We start from the raw sequence: 20,929 nt of genomic DNA on the forward strand, positions 1-20,929 counted from the left end.
CAAATGGTGCAGAAGCAACTCATTTATGTCTTTTTTGATTTCTTGAGGTAAGTCAACACCAATTGCAGAATCAAGCCTTTGAAGAAAAGTTGCTTTGGCAGTACCAGTTTCAATCTAAAAAAAAATGATAGAACTAAAGAGTAAACAATTTAAAAGAAAGCAAGTTCAGAACTAAAAAAGTAGGTATAAAATTACCATTTTGTAACAGCTCTCAGAAAAATCTTTTATCGGTCTTTTGCCATAGACTCCTTTGCTTATTTTATCAAACTTTGAAAATTTTCTGATCATTGTTCCTTTCCATACTTTGATTCTTGGAGTATCTTGCAACACTTTTCGCATACCAAAGTTAAGAAAATCCAAGTAATTGACCTATTAATAAGAAAAAGCAAAAATATAAAGTTAACTGGTTACAAAAAAGCAAAGCAATTGAAAAAAAGATAGAGTAATAATACTAACCACAAGGTAGTACAGACAACCACCAAAACTTTTGGACTTCTCAAGCTTGCTAAGATGTTTCATCAACCATTCAAAAACAAGATTGCTCCAATCCAATTTATCAATAGAAGTAAGATCCGCAAAAGCACTGAGATATTTTGTGCTAGGTTGAAGGGATGAGTTTGGGAAAAGAAAACAATTCAAAGAAACCATCATGAAGGATATCAACACTTGATCATCAGACATTGATTTGTTCCTTATCAGCTTATCTCCAAAAAATTTGATAGTAGGCAAAGAAGAGAGACCAAAAGTGTCAAGAATTTTCTGCTTGCCAATTTCAGAATTGGAACTGATAGGTAAACCTCCAACAGGAAGACCTAAAACTATATGAACAGATTCTTTTGAAAGTGGAATTACTTTGTCTCGAACAATGATGTCACAAGAATTGACATCAACTTTTTGGGCAATCCATAAAGCAAGTCTATATGGCACAGAACATTTCTCAAACAGCAAAAGGGTTTTGAAACAAGATTTGGAAATGATATCTCTATGACGTTTAGACAACTTTTCCAGAACTTCAGAAAAGTACTTCACAGAGAATCTTGTCAATTTAGTTTCTTCTGTTGCATCAGTCATGACAGATTTTTTTTGCAAAAAAAGAAAATTGGAAAAATAAAAAAAATTGCATAAAAGAACAATTTATGGACGGGCAGTGCACATCTTCAATTTCTTGCTTCGATATATTGCATTTACCTTGCTTTTATGATAGTGGAGTTTTCGTTTCATACCAATCAAAACATTGTCTCTAAAAATTTCAAGTAATGCTGAATCCAACTGATTTTTGAAATCAACTTCTGCTGTTTCAGATCTTTTTCTCTGCGCAAGAATAGGGAATTTTTTTTAAAAAAAAAACTGGAAATGTATTTACCAAGTGAATACAAAAAATGAGAAAGCTGTAAAAATAATAATTAAAATTGAACATAACAAAAAAAAAGTAACCTTCAAATTGCAGTCAACAGATACTTTCTTTTTATTCAACTTCAGCTTCAAAGATCGCAATAGCTCCTCTTTTGATATCTCATCACAACTAGTTTTAGAGTCCTAAAAAAAATAGTGAAAATTAATCATGTAATTAGAAAACACAATAAAAAACACATATAAGTCTCTTGCTTCATTGTACAAAAAAAAAGGAAAAAAATTAAGACAGAAATACTCACTTCACTATCAGAAATAACATCATCATTTTCAGAACTTTCAGAATCAGAAGAAGTAGAATCAACAAAAATTTCATCACTATCCTTTGCGTGAACCATCTATTAAAAAAAAAGAAATGTGATTACACAATGGGAATAGCAAACAAAAGCAGGAGCAAATATTTTAAATAATGCTAAAGTAATCAAATTACATATAACAAGAAGACTGCAAAAGTACTTGGACAAAAGTAACCTATGTAACATAATTGTTCAAACATTAATCCACAGAAAAAAAAAGTCTGTATATAGAATAATGTTTTCAGTTACTGAAAAAGATGAAACTATGTTATTAAGTGCATTGCTAGAGGATAGCACCAAATGCATTACATGAACCTTATATAGCTGGATAAACTGTCACACTCACACAGCCCCCCCCCCCCCAACATAAACACTGTAAGGACTCAACAAACACAGGAAATGAAATAGGTATAGTACTATTGGATCAAATATTACAAATGAAACCTAAATAGAATAGAGGAAATACAGTTAGAACAGATTGAAGTAATGAAAAAACTTAAATTAACTTCAAAATAAAACTACTACAGATTAAATCATTTCATTTAATTATCATTTGTCTTTGTCATTTCCTGAATCATGGTACATGCATGAATGTGAGCTTATAGTTTATAGTTAACTAATAAAAAGAGGTGCAACCACATATCAACCCATCATTTCATTAAGCATGTTCAGCAGAGATATAATGCCAGCTCCACTTGAGATGACAAAAGGTTCCAATCCAAAACAAAAACACATTAAATCATCAATTTAAGTGACAACTGATGTCACGAAGGAAAGTGAGGATGAACTTTCATCAGTGCACACATAGACACTTCATCCAAGGTGAATTAAAAATTCGGTACAGCTATGTCTTATGGTGCTTCCAATGAACACAAATCATATAACCACACTCACTTAGGATCACACAAATCATTCTTAGATTCAAACTATATATCTGCAAAACTACAGATCTGAGCATCCAAACAAAAAACCAAAACAAAAGTAAATTAGTCTAGGGCATTGGTAAACAGATCTACATGAGAAATCAAACTCTATTAAATCCAGTTAAAAACAACTTCAGATCACACATAGTGTTCTACATAATTTAGTACATTCATTTTCAGATCTACACCACATCAAGTTCAGACAAATAACTAACCACTGAATCCACCAGATCGAAGCTTCAAACACCTAAGAGAACACGACCCTACACAACATGAGAAAATTAAACAACATGATCTAATCGCACATGAACAACATCACATCGTTGATGAAAGCCAAATAACACAATCTCCAAAGTAAAAAACATAAGCACACACAAAATACTACTACTCATCCAAAAAAACGAGATCCCAAAAATCCCTTCCTCATAAACATGAACAAATCCCCTCCTCATCAAAAGCAAAAACAATCCACTCCTCCTCAACAGCAAACAACCACCCACCTCTCCCCCCAATCAACAGCAAAAATCCCCCACTCATCAATAGAAAAAAATCCACTCAAAACCTCAACAACAGCAACAACCCTTCCCACCGCCCCACCCACCTCTCCCCCCAATCAACAGCAAAAATCCCCCACACATCAAACAGTAACAATGCCCCACTCATCAACAGAAAAAAATCCACTCAAAACCTCAACAGCAGCAACAACCCTTCCCACCCCCCACCCACCTCTCCCCCCCCAATCAACAGCGAAAATCCCCCACACATCAAACAGCAACAATACCCCACTCATCAACAGCAAAAAAATCCACTCAAAACTCATCAACAGCAAACCCAAACCAAAACGAAAAAACTCATCAACGCATGCAGTTGAGCAGATTCAGGTGATGCTCGAAGGGGAGAATGGAGGAAGAATGGACGAATCTACTAACGAATCGCCCTCACGTCGAGCTACTCACCAACGAATCGCCCTCACGTCGCTCCGCCAGAATCGCCGCCACGGCGAAATGGCCTTCTGTTGACGACGACAAAATCGTCACCGCTCTCTGCTCTCCTCTCCTAAAAGCGTTCTCTCTCTCTCTCTCTCTATGTCGGAAGAAACGACAAAATTCAGCAAATGTGGGATCCACAGAAGAGACAAGAAAAAAGCTGGCGCGGATTTCAAAATTGAACAGTTGCTGTGGGACCCACGAGGAATCAATAAAAAGGCCAGCCCAATAGATAAAAATGATCGGTAGCCCAAACAGAGAAGTCCATCCCACAACCCAATTATTGCACGAATCTTAAACATGATGGACGGCCCAAAAAACGAAAGATGGAGCCCAGCAAAATCTGTCGACAGAAGAGTAGCCAATCCGTTAAAAAATAGGTAAGACTTTCGGGACTATTTTTTTTCCGTCGTCATTCGTAATCCGCATCACGCTTCATCCTGGTGGCCGCTATCTCATGCTTAAATAGCACGTACCACCGTTTATGAATTTGAAAATCTTATTATGTTTTTCTTCTAGCATAACAAGTCACGTCGCATACATTTTTATTAGGAGATGTATCAGATGCTTTTGTGTTCCATGACTTTGTGTAATCGGGGGTGAGCATGATACGACGCGGTAGTAAGCCTTATGAGCAAAGATCATAATTCACAACATAGAGAATCCATTATATGCCCCTGACTTTACTCTAGTTCAATGATTTGCTATCGACTTTGTCTTCCTCTATAATATGCCACCGACTTTGATAATTTTTTCTACAATATACCAGAATGGATACTTTTCAAAAATACCTAAAATGCCCTTCAAGACACACAAGGATTGCCGATTAATTGGCTCATTATAAGTTTCGAAAAAATATGAAAGTTTTAGTGTAGCCTTCTTATACGATATAAAGTTTCTGTACATATTTCAAGATTTTTTTTTCAAAAATATTTTTATGTGGTATATGAAAGATGAATCACATACACAAAACATAGCTACATTAGAAAAATAATTTTGTGTAGCATATGAAAGATGATTTACATAAACGAACTCAACGCTAGAGTATTTATTAGCATATGAAACATAAACTATATTTTCAAAAAAATTAATACATGCAAATTGAAAATCTTAAAATCCACACACACTTCATATTATGTGTGGGGACTATGTAAAAAGTTTTATATTTTTGCAATACTTCTAGTAGGTAAATTAATTGTCAACCCTCTATGGCTTGAAGCACACTTTAGGCATTTTTAAAAAAGTATCCACCCCAGTGACATATTGTAAAAAAATTATCAAAGTCGGTGGCCTATTATAGAGAGATAAAGTCAATGACGCCAAATCATTGAACTGGAGTAAACTCAGGAGTATAGAATAGATTCTCTTGTAATATACTTCCTCCATCCCAAAATATAAGCATTTTTGAGGTTGGCATGGGTATTAAGAAAGTAGGTGAGAATGATTGAAGAAGGTGTGTGATTGGTTGAAAAGAGAAAGTATGTGAAAAAGAATGGTTGTGATTGGTTGAGAGGAGAAGGTAGGTAGAAAAATAGCTTCATTTTAGGATAAAGTACTGTGCTAGAAATAGCTACATTTTGGGACGGAGGTAGTATGATATATAAGATATCACGGTTCCAAATGAGTATCAGTTTCCTATACCAACTCGCGGGCATCTTTTTCTATATAACAAAAGGAAGAGATTGGAGGGCCAAAACACAGTACACACATCATCAGAGAGTCCTACTGTACACACAAGACCATAAACGCTACGGATACTAATACATAAATCCCCACAACATTATTGTACTATAGGCAGGATGACACACGGCTGGCGCCGGTTGGGTGACCAGCGAGATACAGTTCCCATCGAGCACACACTGCACACCTGTATCGTATATGCAATAAATTCAGCGCACCATCGTTCTATATCCAGTCTTGATCTAGCCAGTTGGCTATGGTGATGTTTGAATATTAAGCTGAAGGTAAGATTAAGTGTTACATGTAAAACGAGATAATAATAACGTATGATTAATTGAGTTTTAATTATTATAAACTTAAAAAATTAATTAATCTGATAATTTAGAGCAACTTTCATATAGAAAGTTTTCACGCGAAACGTACCGTTTAGCAGCTTAAAAAGCGTTCCACGACTATCCAAAATTTTATCCAACTCTTGTTGGAGAAACGAGCGCAGATTTAGATTACTATAAACGGATTATTACAGCATATTATGTATGTAATAAAAAAATAAATTAAATTCATCGCAAAAAATAAAAATAAATTAAATATTCTAATAAATAAATCTTGAATATTTTAAAACAAACAGTGTACGTATAAAGAAAGGTTTTTTGAGAGAGCCTGTTTGCTGAAAAATAGAGAAATTTATTAATTTCAGTAATATAGGATTAATAATATGAAAAGACGTATTTAATTTTCACTTGGTCGATCTCTATGACACGAGTACACGACTGCGCTCATATGCCTATATATTAACTGAGAGCACACCCACAAGAGAACGGTACTTTGTGGTGGTGATAACATGGCAGCGTCGCCGCTGCCGAGGTGGGCTCCGACGCCGAGCCCGACGAGGCCACTGAGAACGCCAGGAACCCCGAGCGCCGGCGCCGGCGCCGCCTCGTCGTCATCGTCATCGTCATCGTCGTGGCGCAGCTGTGTGCCGTTACTCACCACCTTCAGTTCCGTCTTCGGATCATCAGCTGCGCGGCACGGTGGTGGTCTCTCCGGCGGGGAGCCACCGCCGGCGCTGCCCGACGCCGGTCGCCATGACATCGTCGGCGGCATTGCGCCTCTCGACGGCGTGGAAGCCGCCGTCGAACGGCGCCGGAAGGACGAGATGATGATGAGCGCCACGACGGCGTGTAGCCGTGGGGTGTTCCTGACGTGGGACGATCTGTCCGTGACGGCGCCGGCGGCTGCCGCCGGCTGCGGCGGCCACGGCCGCCGCGCCGTGATACTCGACGGGCTCAGCGGCTACGCGCGCCCCGGCGAGGTGCTGGCTCTCATGGGGCCTTCCGGCTGTGGCAAGACTACCCTGCTTGACGCCTTAGCTGGTAATTACTGATAACTTACTTCTAAAGCAACTTTTATTCAACAGTCATATATAAACCTAAATAACTTGTGTGTTCATTAAAAAAAAGTAAACTTGTTTTCTTCACATGCTGTGTTAATTGATGCGCCGAGTATTATGCATGGGCCGATATACTGTTGGATGTGTGTCCATGTTTGTGCATGCGCTATGTCTTGTATATATTCCGTGGATTATTATAGACTAGATAATCTATATTCATGTAGGAGTGACAATTAATTGGAATGGGCAAGTGGACAAAAACAAATTTAATTAAAGAAAAACAAAAACAATGCACAAATATACCAAGCAATGCATCTGATCGTTGGATTAAATTTGTATGCTGTCTGGACCTGCATCAAAATAAAGCATGTGACACACATATTATCATCACCAAGAAGAGCTGCTCTGGAGCCATCAGCCATGGAGATGGTGGTAAAAAAATTAAGTCTGGTAGCTAAAAAAAAAAAGTAAACTGGCTTATGTGCGTGTGTACTGTGTTAGGTCGGAGCGGAAAAATATAAGGCCTGAAATAAAATTCAGTGTGTCCACAGTACAAAAATTACTGTGATTTTAATTACAAGATTTCTAGAAAATACATCTGCACCAAGCTTTTTGAGCCAAATTGAAAAAAACACACATATAAACAATTGCATATGTATAGTTTTTAGTACATGTTTAAGTGCAGAAGATTAAGATAATTACCTTAGCGCAGTTGGCAGGCAACCGTCGAGCAGACCGCCCCTTCCACCCGCCCACACTTATAACTCATTAATGCACTGACTTTTCTTCTTAATTAATACAATTGATTTGTGTCTCCTTTGTGGTATATCCAACATTTTATGTTTTAAATTAAAATATTTCAATTATCACTTAATTAAATTGAAAGTTGTATTTGCAATTTTCTGAAAATACCAACACAAATTTGATTCTGCAAACTACGTACAACACGTACGACCATATCAAGTACTGGGGTACAATACATTATGGTTTATAGCACTTGTTATATATAGTATCTGCCAAAAGGTCCCCCATCGGGTCGTACAAAAGTGATCTTGACGATATCGACAGTTGATGATTAATTAATCCCTCCTTCCAAAAGTGTAAGATTAACTTCTTTTTTTTTTTGTCATCCAAGACCCTGTTTAGATGGGACTAAAACTTTTAAATCCCTATCACATTGAATGTTTGGGCACTAATTATAAATATTAAATGTAGACTATTAATAAAACACATCCATAATCTTGGACTAATTCGCGAGACGAATCTATTGAGTCTAATTAATCCATGCTTAGCCTATGTGATGCTACAGTAAACATTCTCTAATTATGAATTAATTAGGCTTAAAAAATTTGTCTCGCAAATTAGCTTTTATTTATGTAATTAGTTTTGTAAGTAGTCTATATTTAATACTCTAAATTAGTGTCTAAATACAAAGACTAAAGTTAAGTCTCTGGATCTAAACACCACCTAAGACTTTGGAGAAATTAACTAATCCACATGTAAAAAACCCAAAAATAATACGCAAAGATGTAACTAATGGGTATTAAGATGCTTACTTGATTTCGATAAACAATATATTTAATTTAGCACAAGACTAACAATATAACTCTATCTCACTTCGAAAGCAAAAAATAAAATATACTTAACACTTTTGGACGAAGGGAGTAATACACTGCACAAACACAGCAGAGGCTGTAATATGTGTGAGAAATTTGCCATGCATGGGACATCGTTACTTTGTAGCATGAGTTTTAAATTTAGAATATTTATTTTAAACATTTCAGTACGTGCAGCTCACAGATTGCTGAAATAGATAATATATGGAGACAAATATATTGTATTCTTGAAAGGTTGTTGTCACGGTTAAATGCGAAAAAGCTACCGTGCGATCGGTTGTGCGCAGCGATCAGGCTCCCTCCTCACATTGCTCCTTTTTTTTTACCATATTACCTATTTTAGTAAGGTTATACACATAAAGTTTGTATACTCAAAATTTATATACCTAAAGTATACACACCTAAAATTTGTATACCTAACATCTATATACCTAAAGTTTACACAAAAAAGTGTATATACCTAAAGTTTACACATTTAAAGTTTATATGTTGAAAGTTTAAATATCCGATCAAGATTATGGATTTTGACTCAAATTAATGTTTGACATATAAATGTTTTATGCGATTTATTTTAGTTTGTAATTTTATCGCTGGGCCCACATGGAGCGGCAACCACGTAGCAGGGAAGACGCGTAGAGATTGGAGGCAAGCGGAGCGATCGTGTGCGTGGGCTTTTTTCTGTTTTACCATTTCCTGATTGTGCATGCGTCCATCCCACAATCACTCGCGTATCAGGAGGACCTGGTTATATGCACGTTCTTTATTTTCCTGAAAACTACTTTCTAAAATGCCACGCATGCCCAAGACGCGTGCCGTGCGTTTGAGTAGACTTGACATTCTTCTGGCTACCTTTGGTATCGTATTGTAGCTGATGCCTGGTTGAACTATCGTGCTATGATCAATTCACCATCTTAACTAATTTCGTTGTCACTATCGGAGAACTGATCTTTGCTCCAATGGAAGATCTTTAGTCCTGGTTGATAATATCAACCCATACTAAAAATTAATCTTTAGTCTCAGTTGATGATACCAACCCAGACTAAAGATATTTTTTAGTCCCGGTTAATGTTATTAACCCAGACAAAAGATGTCTCCATGGTTAGTTTAAAATGAAAGCATCTCTACCAAGTCAGATGTGTGTAGTAGGAGGCATGGTAACGCGCGTGAGGGTTGAAATGAGAGATCTTAAATTCGAATCCCACATCCCCCATATTTTTTTTTGACTTGGTATGTATCTTTAGTCTCGTTTATTTCAATCGAGACTAAAGATGGATTGTGCGTCCTGGTTGCACAACCGAGACTAAAAATGGTTGCAAACCGGGACTAAAGTCCCTTTCTCCAGCAGTGTGTGTTCATTAATTAGTTAGCTGTGAAGTTAATTTAGGTGCATATATACAGTAAAAATAATATGATCAGACTTTGTCATTTTCTGTCTTAAAATTTTTTATGCATAAGTGGTCCAGGCTAGATATAGTAATTGTAAGTACTATGCTTGTTCAAGGGAGAGAGGACAATATTCAATTGGATTACTGTTGGAGGCATGTAGGATTGCTATCAACCAACCGTTTCAATGTTAAGCTGTTATGGATAGCTATATAGTTAAGAGTATTGTCTGGACAAGATAATAATAGTACCTATTTTGGCGTAATTAAGTACATTTTGAGGTTGGTATGTATGGAAATATACATATTTCCAACAATATCGATGTAGCTGTCTAGCTACAATCTAATTATAAGCTTTAAGTTCAGTAAACAGTGGCCAATCAACTTAGACTTATTCTATATTCTGATTTTTTCATTACACAAAAAAGAATTAAAATTTTACTACTACACATACTCCCTCTCATATTAACACAAGGGCAGGAAACAGCAATCCATGTTCAACATCCGCGTGAGCATACGAGAAGACCATGCATGCAGCCATGCTCGGTATCTGATCAAATACGGGTTTCAGAAGTACGTATGGCATGCATGGAACAAGAGGGACTGTCCATACTTGCCAATCACTCCACAGGCTGCAGGCTACAGCCTGCACGAGATGGATGGAGCCTCCGGGCTGCAGCTATCTCCTCTCCTTTTCCCAGTTTGTGAGTAGAGATGTTGTATTGTGCAAAAACTTTCAAGCTTTCACGCTGCAGTTACTACAAACGGGGAAAAGGAAATATTTGTTTATATACATAAGCGCTACTCAGAAAGAGTATTGTTTTAGTTTTAAAATTGTTTCTCAGAAAGTGTGTTTTTGGGTGAGGTCTACTAATTGACATGTTTAATACTTCATATCCTTTTTCTTCTCGTTTTAACCATCGAACCAGTACGTTGTACTCCCTGAACCCAACATAACCAAAACACACACAAATTTTTTTGAATAAAAAACACATACAAAATTAAAAGGATTATGTATGCAGACTTAATTAGTATAATTGAGTATCAGCATCAACGAATTAATGTTGTAAGCATTAACACTAATTAAATATTTGGACCACTTCCTCTTTTGCTTTTTGAAATGTGGCCAAGGTTACCACCAAGTGTTTAGATTTGGCATATCAGATGAGAAACTTCAGATCCTTAAAATACATTTCATTTCATATAGATGACTGTTACGTGCAGGTTACTTTCTGGGTTGTTGATTAATTTAATGCTTGCCCTCCTAGTAGATTAGACATTTTAACACGTATCTATATATATGTTACAGGAAGATTAATTAAACAGCCCATGCATATATATAAACACGATAATGCATCTGATTAATTAGTCATCACTCATTTGCACAGGGAGGCTGAGCCCCAACATGAAAATGAGAGGAGACATCCTGATCAATGGCCTGCGAGAGAAACTTTCGTTTGGAACATCCGTACGTTTTCACATGAAATGCGATCTCGAATGATTTGAAACAGTGTGATCTTGACTTGACACATGTTCGTACATGCGTTAATGAAGGCCTACGTGACCCAAGAAAACGTGCTGATGGCGACGCTCACGGTGACGGAGGCCGTCCACTACTCGGCGCAGCTGCAGCTGCCGGACTCGATGCCGGCAGAAGACAAGCGGGCCCGCGCCGACCGCGCCATCCGCCAGATGGGGCTCGGCGCGGTCGCCGGCGTCCGGATCGGCGGCCGGGTGTGCAAGGGCATCAGCGGCGGGCAGCGGAAGCGGGTGAGCATCTGCGTCGAGCTGCTGGCGTCGCCCGCGCTGCTGTTCCTCGACGAGCCGACGAGCGGGCTCGACAGCGCGGCGTCGTACCACGTCATGAGCCGCATCGCCGGCCTCGCCAGGAGGGACGGGATGACGGTCGTCGCCGCCGTGCACCAGCCCAGCACGGAGATGTTCGAGCTCTTCCATGGCCTCTGCCTCCTAGCCACTGGGAGGACGGTGTATTTTGGAGCAGCTTCAGATGCAATCGAGGTAACAGTTTGACATGTGCGACTAACAGTAATACCGACATCAAGGACCTCATGAGCTAGGGATGCAAGTAGTCAATCCCTAAAAAAAATCTGCTTACTAATTCACTTATCGTATGGTTATATAAAGTTTGAAAGAAAAAATAACTAGAAGTGAGATAAGCGGATAAGCGAGCAAATCTTGCTACCAGGCGATTCCATTTTCATCACCCTAACCCCATCTCCTTAGTGTTTTATGATTGATATGCCTTAGTAATTTATATACCAATAAAAGTATTAGAATGCTAAAAAAATACCTCCCGAAATATATATAGTACTTTATATGCATCAAATTAAATTGTAATATCTGTCTATAGACGCTGCAGAGGCTAGGGCGACTCTTTAAGACTATCTATATACTATGGACGTGACTACACAGCTAGTGGTAGCTAGCTGGTCCATCTATAAGATACCCTATCTACCTATACTTTAAATAAAATTTTCTCTTAAACTACTCATCCGATCTATGATCTGATTACACCGTTGTGTTTGTAACAATTAAATCTTTATAACAAGATCCCACATGATTATATTTTGATGAAAAATTATAAATTACTTTTATAGTATATCTAAATTACTTTTAGATTTCACTAAATTACTTCTTAGACATATAAAGGTAAATTCAATAAATCCTAAAGGTAATTTACATAAATTATAGAAGTAACTTATAACAAAAAGAAAGTAATTAACTTTAATGCATGTTTTTTTTTCATTGGTATGACTACACAGCTAGTCATAGTTGGTTTATACTCCATCTAGTGTCGCCTTTAAACTTGTAAAATGCAATAGTATATATCTTTTTTTTAATCTCTTTAATAACTTATATCTTTTAAATCACATATTGTTTTTAAGATCTATTTGCATCACTGTACTCCACTTAAAATATGTGACGAAACGATATTCATATTGAGTATATTCAAACATTTTGTTAATTTAAAAGTAATTTATTACATGCTAGAAAGTAACTTCTATGTTATCAAGAAGTAACTATTGCATCTTATACATGGTTAATTCTCATTAGTTATTTCATCAATGTTATTTACAATCCATCAAAGATTTTATCTTTTTTTCTCATGCTACATGAAAAACAAAAATGAAAGAAAAAAACAATCGGTGATTAAACATATTTATAGAGAGTTACTTCTGAACCATGCAAAAGTTACTTTCAATTAACATTGAAGTTACTTTTAAAAATTGTTCAACTTACGTGTGTTGATTTGTACTGATTAAATAAAGTTTTGTAGATAAAGTCATATTTTTATCCCTACAACGAATTTACTTCTAATGTCGTGACAAAGTCACTTCTGTTTTGTTTTAAGTTACTTTTATAATATATGTAAATTACTTTTAGACTTTACTGAATTTACTTTTATATGTCTAAGAAGTAATTTAGTCAAATCCAAAAGTAACTTATATATATGATAAAAATAAGTTACGTATATAATAAAAGTAATTTACAAATATAAATATTTTTTATTGTAATATAATCATGTAAGATCTTGTTGTGAAGATTTAATTATAACAAACACAATGGTATAATCGGATTGTAGATCGGATATGTAATTTGTGAGAAAACTTTATTTAAAGAGGAAAAAGACATACATGCCTATTAAAAAAAAGGCATGCATGTAGTAGACTTTCTTTTTTTTTTCCCTCCACTGCTCCTTCGGTGCTTCCTGCTACGTGGGTGTATCAGCCTGTCTGCAGCCAAGTACTAGTGGAGAAAGCGATAACGTTAGCTGAAGATGAGATGGCCGGAGGTGCGTCGCGCGATTAGACTAAACTGAGAGCGCGCACTGTTTAGATTTTATGATATACTATCTATTTGTCAATTGGCTAATTTTATCTTATCTATCAATCTTAGTTTTCAATTCAGTCAAATGTTGAAAGTTCTCTATGATCTATATATATAAATAAATAAAAACACATCTAGATTCATTAAACTAATACAAAAATAAAGCAAGGAACAAGTTGCAGGCCATCTGTGACGACCGATAAATGAGAAAGGTATAACAACTTATCATTAAATGTCTCTTCAATCCTTTTCGAAAAGAAAGAGGACAGTCCTTGTTATAAACCAATTACCACTCTCAATGGAAGTTGGGAGTTAGAACTCCTTGAAGGCATCGATATCGTTACCTTTTTTGACAACTGATAGTACAAGTCTGCACTGCAATCAAACATACATATTATAAAATTAATTTGCCAAGTGCTCATACAAATATAATGTTAAAGTTCTTTACAATATATACGATATATAGTTACACATATAAATATCTGTAATGCAACCTTTTTTGAAAATTTTATTAACACATATAGCCGCTCCTTTTACGATGTAAAACCGACTTAAATTTATCAGTTCTATATAATTTCAGTTTTTTCGACGGAATATAGTTTCAGTTTTAGTTAGCTCAATCCGAGCAATTTCAAGAAAGGAAGACCAGGTTTTAAGTGCGCATGGGTTATACAGTCTTGGAAGCCATATTTCAATTCAGCCCTATATTCTGAATTATTCCTAATATTATCTTCTTGGGGCACGTAATGAAACTTGAAATAAAAAAAATATTACTCCCTCTGTTTCAGGTTATAAGATGTTTTTGACTTTGGTCAAAATCAAACTGTTTTAAGTTTGACCAAATTTATAGAAAACAATAGTAATATTTTCGATCTAAGATAAATTTATTATAAAAATATATTTAATTATTAATTCAATAAAACTAATTTGGTAATGTAAATATTACTATATTTATCTATAAACTTGCTCGAACTTAAAGCAGTTTAACTTTGACCAAAGTCAAAATATTTTATAACCTGAAATAGAGGGAGTAGTTGCTATCATATTTTTTGCACAAAAAAAAAACGGTTCCGGTCCATTTGAACCTATTTATACACATTTAGAGAAAAAGAAGAATGGCATTGTCATTGAATTTTGTCGCCTATTTACAATAAACAATAAAAGGCCAGAAAAATTTTGGATGTGACACATAGATTAATTTAGCGCCTTCGCACACTAACCTTGTTTGCTGGGAAGAGCAAAAGTGAAAAAGGAGTGGCTTGCACCATCCAGCTGCCATTGATTTCAAGAAGAAAACTTAAAATGCAAATTTTATTAGTCTCGTATTAAAAAAATTGGCTTCGTAATCTTGATATGCCAACAATAAATTATTAGTAATACATAGCTGGGTTAATTGAATTGATGGTTTATATAATTGTTATACTAACAGCACACCCCTATTTGGCATCCGAAGAAGGTAGACAAAATTACAAATTAAGACACATTCAATAAATTTGTTGCGCTATGGTCCACTTTTGCATAATCAAACATTTATATTAATTAAATTGGCTTTCTGGACTAGAATAAATAATTTTTATCATGTAATCTTTGTTGCCTATGAACAGGATGTCGCATCTTAATATATACTCCTATATAATCTCGCTCAAAAAGAATAAATGAGAAGGGGGAAGTATTTCATTGTCCATATTTATTTGGCTTTCATCGAATCGCGTGGTGCTTTACGGTTCACTGAAATTTGATGAACAAATTAACAACTGTCAACTGTTAAGTTTCATCCAACGTCGAGGAGGCCATTTAAAAGCTAGTACCTCTCCCAAAGATCCGTACGTAGTGGTGTGCAAATTAAGGTCAGAAGAGCGTAGTACGTACATTTTGATTTTTCAGCACACATCACCATCAACATTGATGTGTATTATGAGGATGCCGAAACATTAAAACGACAGTACGTAACTGGCTAGTAGATCGTTGCGAAACTTGGTCAAATTAATCTGAGGCCGTAGAGAGAGAATCTTTACGTAAGGTTGTTATACGTACTGTTGGTAGATAGGAATTTATTCCATGGGCTGAGTGCACCATATTATTTCTTTGCAACGGAATAAAAATGGCAGAGTGATAGACACCGCATCTACTACCTTACCATGTCATTTTCCTGACGCTGATAGTATATTAATTATGACAACCAAGTATATGGTAGCTAGGATAACTATTAATCACAGGGTAAATCTGTGTACGCTATTAGCCACCCCATTATAGGGTCGTGGTTGTGTAGTTTCGAAACACGTTCGTAAATGGCGGGCGGTGGAAATGTCAGATAAGAATGGATACCTTAATTTATCTTTAGTTGACATGCTAAAGAACGGATGCTGTATTCAGTTCCGTTCTTAAAAATAAAACAGATGCAGTGTGGTAAAAGTTTCATGTTTTGACCATGAAGTGATCTTCTAATATTTGCATATGACCGAACGAAAAACAAATAGGCACGTTACATAGCTAAATAAAATGCGGGTGCACTTAATCCAGTACTAAGACTCTATTTCTAGTTTATAGTGGATAGCCCTCCATATTGTTGAGTACTGAAAAGTTCTCCAATTAATTAGCAATCTTGCATATCAGATAATAGACTTAAAATTAAATACGGTTCAAGACATTATTTATGTTCTTTCCAAATCAAGTTGAGTGTGAAAAACAGACAGAGATTAATTAATTTGAGGTGAAAGTTGGAGTTCAAGAAGAAACTTTGATTGGCCAAAATTTGGATATATATTACCATTTTTTTAAAATGTTCAATTTGGTGTGAGTCAAACACAAATGGTAGTTCAATTTTTTATATATGGAGTTATAGATCAAAATGGAAGAAAATCCTAATCAATAATTACTGAAGGCACCTTGTAAATATTTTCTGTAGATCACTCACTGCATGCTTAAATAGGTCCACTGCTCACGATTTGACCTTTCTTTGTGTGTTTTTAGTTCTTCGAATCTAATGGCTTCCCATGTCCCTTGAGGAGGAATCCTTCTGATCACTTCCTGAGAATGATTAACAAAGACTTTGAGGTATAAAATGAATATAGAAGCTTTCTCTATCAATAAAATTGTTATACAGCACTAATATATATGCTATATCATTAGTATGTTTCTTGACACTAACTATGCCCCACTTGGATTGGTGATGTATGAATAGGAATCTGAAGAAGGATCTACCATTATTTCTCCACGTGCTGCCGAAGTGATCCAAAAACTAATGGGTTCTTTCAAATCTTGTGGAACCTTAAGGACAGAAAAGGAAGCATGTGCAATGATTAATCAGGTTTTTTTTCTCAAAAGAGTACACAGTCATGAAAAAAGGGATATTTTTTTAAAAGTAAGTTATTGTTCTGAATTTTAATTATTTTCAAAAAATTATTTGTGCAGGGTGCCTCTCCAATTCCTCAAAGGCAGGCAACATTCTTGACCAAAACATATGTGCTAACCAAAAGATCAATTGTTAACATGCACAGAGATGCAGGCTACTATTGGTTGCGATTTGTTATCTACATTGCCATTTGCTTAAGCATTGGTACAATTTTTTTTAATGTTGGCTCAAATTTTGCATCAATCCAAGTAAGTGATCTCAATATATATGAGGTAAAGTTGCAGAAAGTTGGAGTATGTGACATATATGGGCTTCTTCATTTCAGGCAAGAGCTTCCATGCTAATGTTTACATCAACCCTATTAACAATGATGGCAATTGGAGGTTTTCCATCTTTTGTTGAAGATATGAAGGTAAATTTCGAAATTAAGTCTGCACGTGCAGGAGCTTCTATTGATGTGTGATTTTCATGGTTCAGATATTTCGAAAAGAACGGATGAGTGGGCATTATGGTGCAACAGAATTTGTGATATCCAACACACTCTCCTCAATTCCATACCTAGGCCTCATCTCCATAATTCCAGGGGCAATAGCCTATTACCTGACAGGGCTTCAAAGAGGAATAGACCACTTCATCTACTTTGCTGCAGTTTTGTGGGCCTGCACAATGCTGGTAGAAGGATTGATGATGATTGTTGCAGCAGTTGTGCCAGATTTTCTGCTAGGGATAATCACTGGCTCTGGTGTACAAGGTGTACTGATGCTCAACGCTGGTTTCTTCAGACTCCCAAGTGATCTGCCAAAACCAGTTTGGAAGTACCCAACATACTTCATCTCCTACCACAAGTATGCAACGCAGGGACTGTACAAGAATGAGCTGTTGGGCTTGGTCTTTGAAGATATTGGCGGTGGCGGGCTCACGATTAGTGGCGAATACATCCTAAAGAATTACTTACAGGTGGAATTAAGCTACTCTAAGTGGGTGGATCTTGCGATATTAGTTGCAATGATCATAATTTACAGGTTGCTTTTCTTAGTTATTATAAAGATTTCCGAGATTGTGAAGCCAAGGATTCTTCACTTTCTCTGTGCTTCAAAGGTATAGCATTATTCTAGTTGTTGTTGAGTACAATAGTATCCATGGAACGTATGTAGATCCTTCTTATATATCTATCAATAATTTATCGTGATGATCAGAACACCATCATGTATAATTGTATATTACTGAATCAATGAAATTATCTATAATTGTATATTACTGAATCAATGAAATTATCTCTCCTTTTATCCCCTGAAAAAAACTATCTCGTCATTTGATCAGAAGTTCACTTTACTGAGCTTCCCTTCTATTTCAAGGCAGAAATGTTTGTGAAACTTGATCTCACAGGGCACATTTTAATGCACTATCAAAAAAAAAAAAGAATGCATGGTATTATTTTACTAACAAATAGCACAAAATAGATGCCAGTCTATTTGAGCTTTTTCCCTATAAAATTAGCGAGATTTTCCTATCTGTGTGGCGGGCTACACGAAACCAACAGCAGGTAGCAGAGTTGGATGGGTTGTTACTCTTGCTGCCTACGGTGTTTTTGGCTTAGTTTAGTTTCCTCTGTTTTCTGTACTCTTCAACATTTTCTTGCTCATCATTCTCGTTCACTATGGAGTCTCGTTTGTTCGTCCAAGTCTCCCACGCGGCACGATCTGGCGTATGGGATGGCACACGCTGTGAAGGATCATGGGATTGCGGACGATGGCCACAACTTGTTCCCGTTTGAATAAAAGGGAGAAGAAACCACACAAATTCTGTTGGAAGGCATTCTCTCCTGATTTTCGGCTGACACGATGAAGCGATGAACTCTGGGCAAGGACCCATGTTGTGATTGAGATCAACTAAAGGACCGAATAAGAAAAAAAATTATCAGAAAGAAGAGGTGGATCCAGTTGTAGGGCAGCTAGGGCTCAAGTCCTAGGTCCGGGTTCTATACCCCATGTAAATTTCATGTAAATTTATAAAATTTATATGCATTTGTATATGAATAGAACCAGGTAATGGGAATAAGCCCTAGGGGTAAGGGTGCAAGCGGCTACCCGCAAAAACCCACTTATAGATTAAACTAACTCGCTAACTTGTTTATTTTTAACTTTAAGTGGGTTTACGGATGACCCACTTGCACCCCTACCTAGGGGTGGGCTCTGGCTGGCTCGGCCACCGCTTTTCACTAACGATAAGAAGAAATTGAAAGAGAAAGGATAGCTTGCAAAGTTGCAATGCCTCACTGAGAGTACATGTGCATCATCAAGAGTTCAACGGAGATATAAGAGATGTTCAAGTCGAACACGAATTGTTCATCAGCAAATTTTCAAAAATTAGGGGGTTCGATATATTCTTAGGCTGCAATCCTTCCACCCAGCTCCCAACCCTTCTCCCTACTTTTCAGCGCGCACGTTTTTCTAAACGGTACGTTTTTTATAAAAAGTTTATATACGAAAGTTGCTTAAAAAATCATATTAATCTATTTTTGAAAAAAAATGACAAATACTTAACTAATCACTTGCTAATGAATCACTCCGTTTTCCGTGCGTAGGAGTTTTGTTCCCATCCTCCCAGCGAACACAACCTTAGTATGTTCCTTCTCAAGCCTTTGCGAAATGATATGCCTTTTGATGGTAAACTTATCAAATTGCCGTAAACAATTGTCAAATTTTTACGGTAATTTGACAAGTTTACAATAACTATTCAAAACGATGATAAATTTGTATACCCCTTTGTTCCACTTCATTTAATAATCACATTAGTAAACCAGTGCCACGTACCTGCACTCCTCACCTGTTATGTATATATTGCAATATCCTCATGCTTTTACAAACCCATATTAATTAGGTCTGCCAGTGTCAATTTCTTCATGAGTACACCGATCGTACGTCCTCTGTTCGGAAAGGATTACTTGAGGTTATTCGTACTCAAAATAAATACCATCTTGCTGAGAAATTTAATTATCTGATGGTGCATACAACTAACTGCTGGCCTGGAATATATGAGGTCCACAGGTACAAGAGGGCAGACACAACACTGTAACAGTTATCAATGTTGACGATAACACAAAAGGCATATATGTATATATCCAATGGCGTTTGCCTCTTTGATCTGCCCCTGCAGCCTTCTGTTTGGTTTCGAAACAAATGTTCCCCTTCTCCAATATTTCTTTTCATGATAGCGAAAATTCGTTGATGTGTACGTCCATTAGTGTAGGCTGTAAAAAGCGATATTTAGAACATGTGTACATAGAGTAGGCTTTTCCATGGTTGAATAAAAAATAGTTGTATGATGAAAGATTAGTTTATTTAGGCTGTGTTCGGGAGGAGGGGTCTTCCGGGCACACAAAACGAAGCTCGCATTATTGCAAGATCAATTAAGTATTACCTAATTCTTTTTAAAAAAATGGATTAATATGATTTTTTAAGACAACTTTCATATAGAAAATTTTTGCATAAATCCCACCATTAGCAGTTTGAAAAACGTACGCGCGGAAAACGAGACAGGTGGGTTGGTAAAATGGGGGTGTTCTTACTTCCCCCCCACCACTTTTCCAACTTCTTCCTCCTCATTTTTCACGCACGCTTCCCAAGTGCGAAACGGTTAGTTTTTTTTATTTACAAACGTTTTCTATAAGAAAGTTATTTAAAAAAATATATTAATTTAGTTTTCAAGTTTATTAACTGATGCTTAATTAATTACTTGTTAATCAACCGTTTGGTTTAGCGTACCAGGTGTGAAGGGTTTTAATCCTTCCCACCAAACACATACTTCCTTCGTTCCAAAAATATAAGGAGTTTTGGTTGTGTTCGATCCAACTAAAACTCCTTATATAAGTGATTAGGATGTGTTCCATCCAACCAAAACTTTTTATATTCTGGGACAGAGAGAGTAGGAGAGAGTACTTAGTTTTGTACGCTACTTTCTTGTCTATTCGGCTTTATTCATAAAAATAATCACTTGTTAATTATAGATAAGAGATAAGGTGGATTCTCCCAAAAATATTTGAAAA

General features: G+C 36.3%; 1 protein-coding gene across 1 annotated transcript; it reads left to right on the forward strand.

Annotated features, from left to right (window-relative positions):
• Positions 1 to 6,136: 6,136 nt before the first annotated feature.
• On the forward strand, positions 6,137 to 18,116 carry LOC127780072 (ABC transporter G family member 1-like). The gene is made up of 8 exons (XM_052307027.1): positions 6,137 to 6,668; positions 11,072 to 11,151; positions 11,238 to 11,702; positions 16,503 to 16,586; positions 16,714 to 16,839; positions 16,944 to 17,132; positions 17,210 to 17,296; positions 17,362 to 18,116. Exons 1-8 carry the CDS (start codon positions 6,137 to 6,139, stop codon positions 17,986 to 17,988), a joined length of 2,190 nt encoding a protein of 729 aa, XP_052162987.1. The 3' UTR covers positions 17,989 to 18,116.
• Positions 18,117 to 20,929: the final 2,813 nt, after the last annotated feature.

Source organism: Oryza glaberrima, chromosome 7, assembly GCF_000147395.1.
Source record: "Oryza glaberrima chromosome 7, OglaRS2, whole genome shotgun sequence".
Taxonomy (NCBI): Eukaryota; Viridiplantae; Streptophyta; class Magnoliopsida; order Poales; family Poaceae; genus Oryza; species Oryza glaberrima.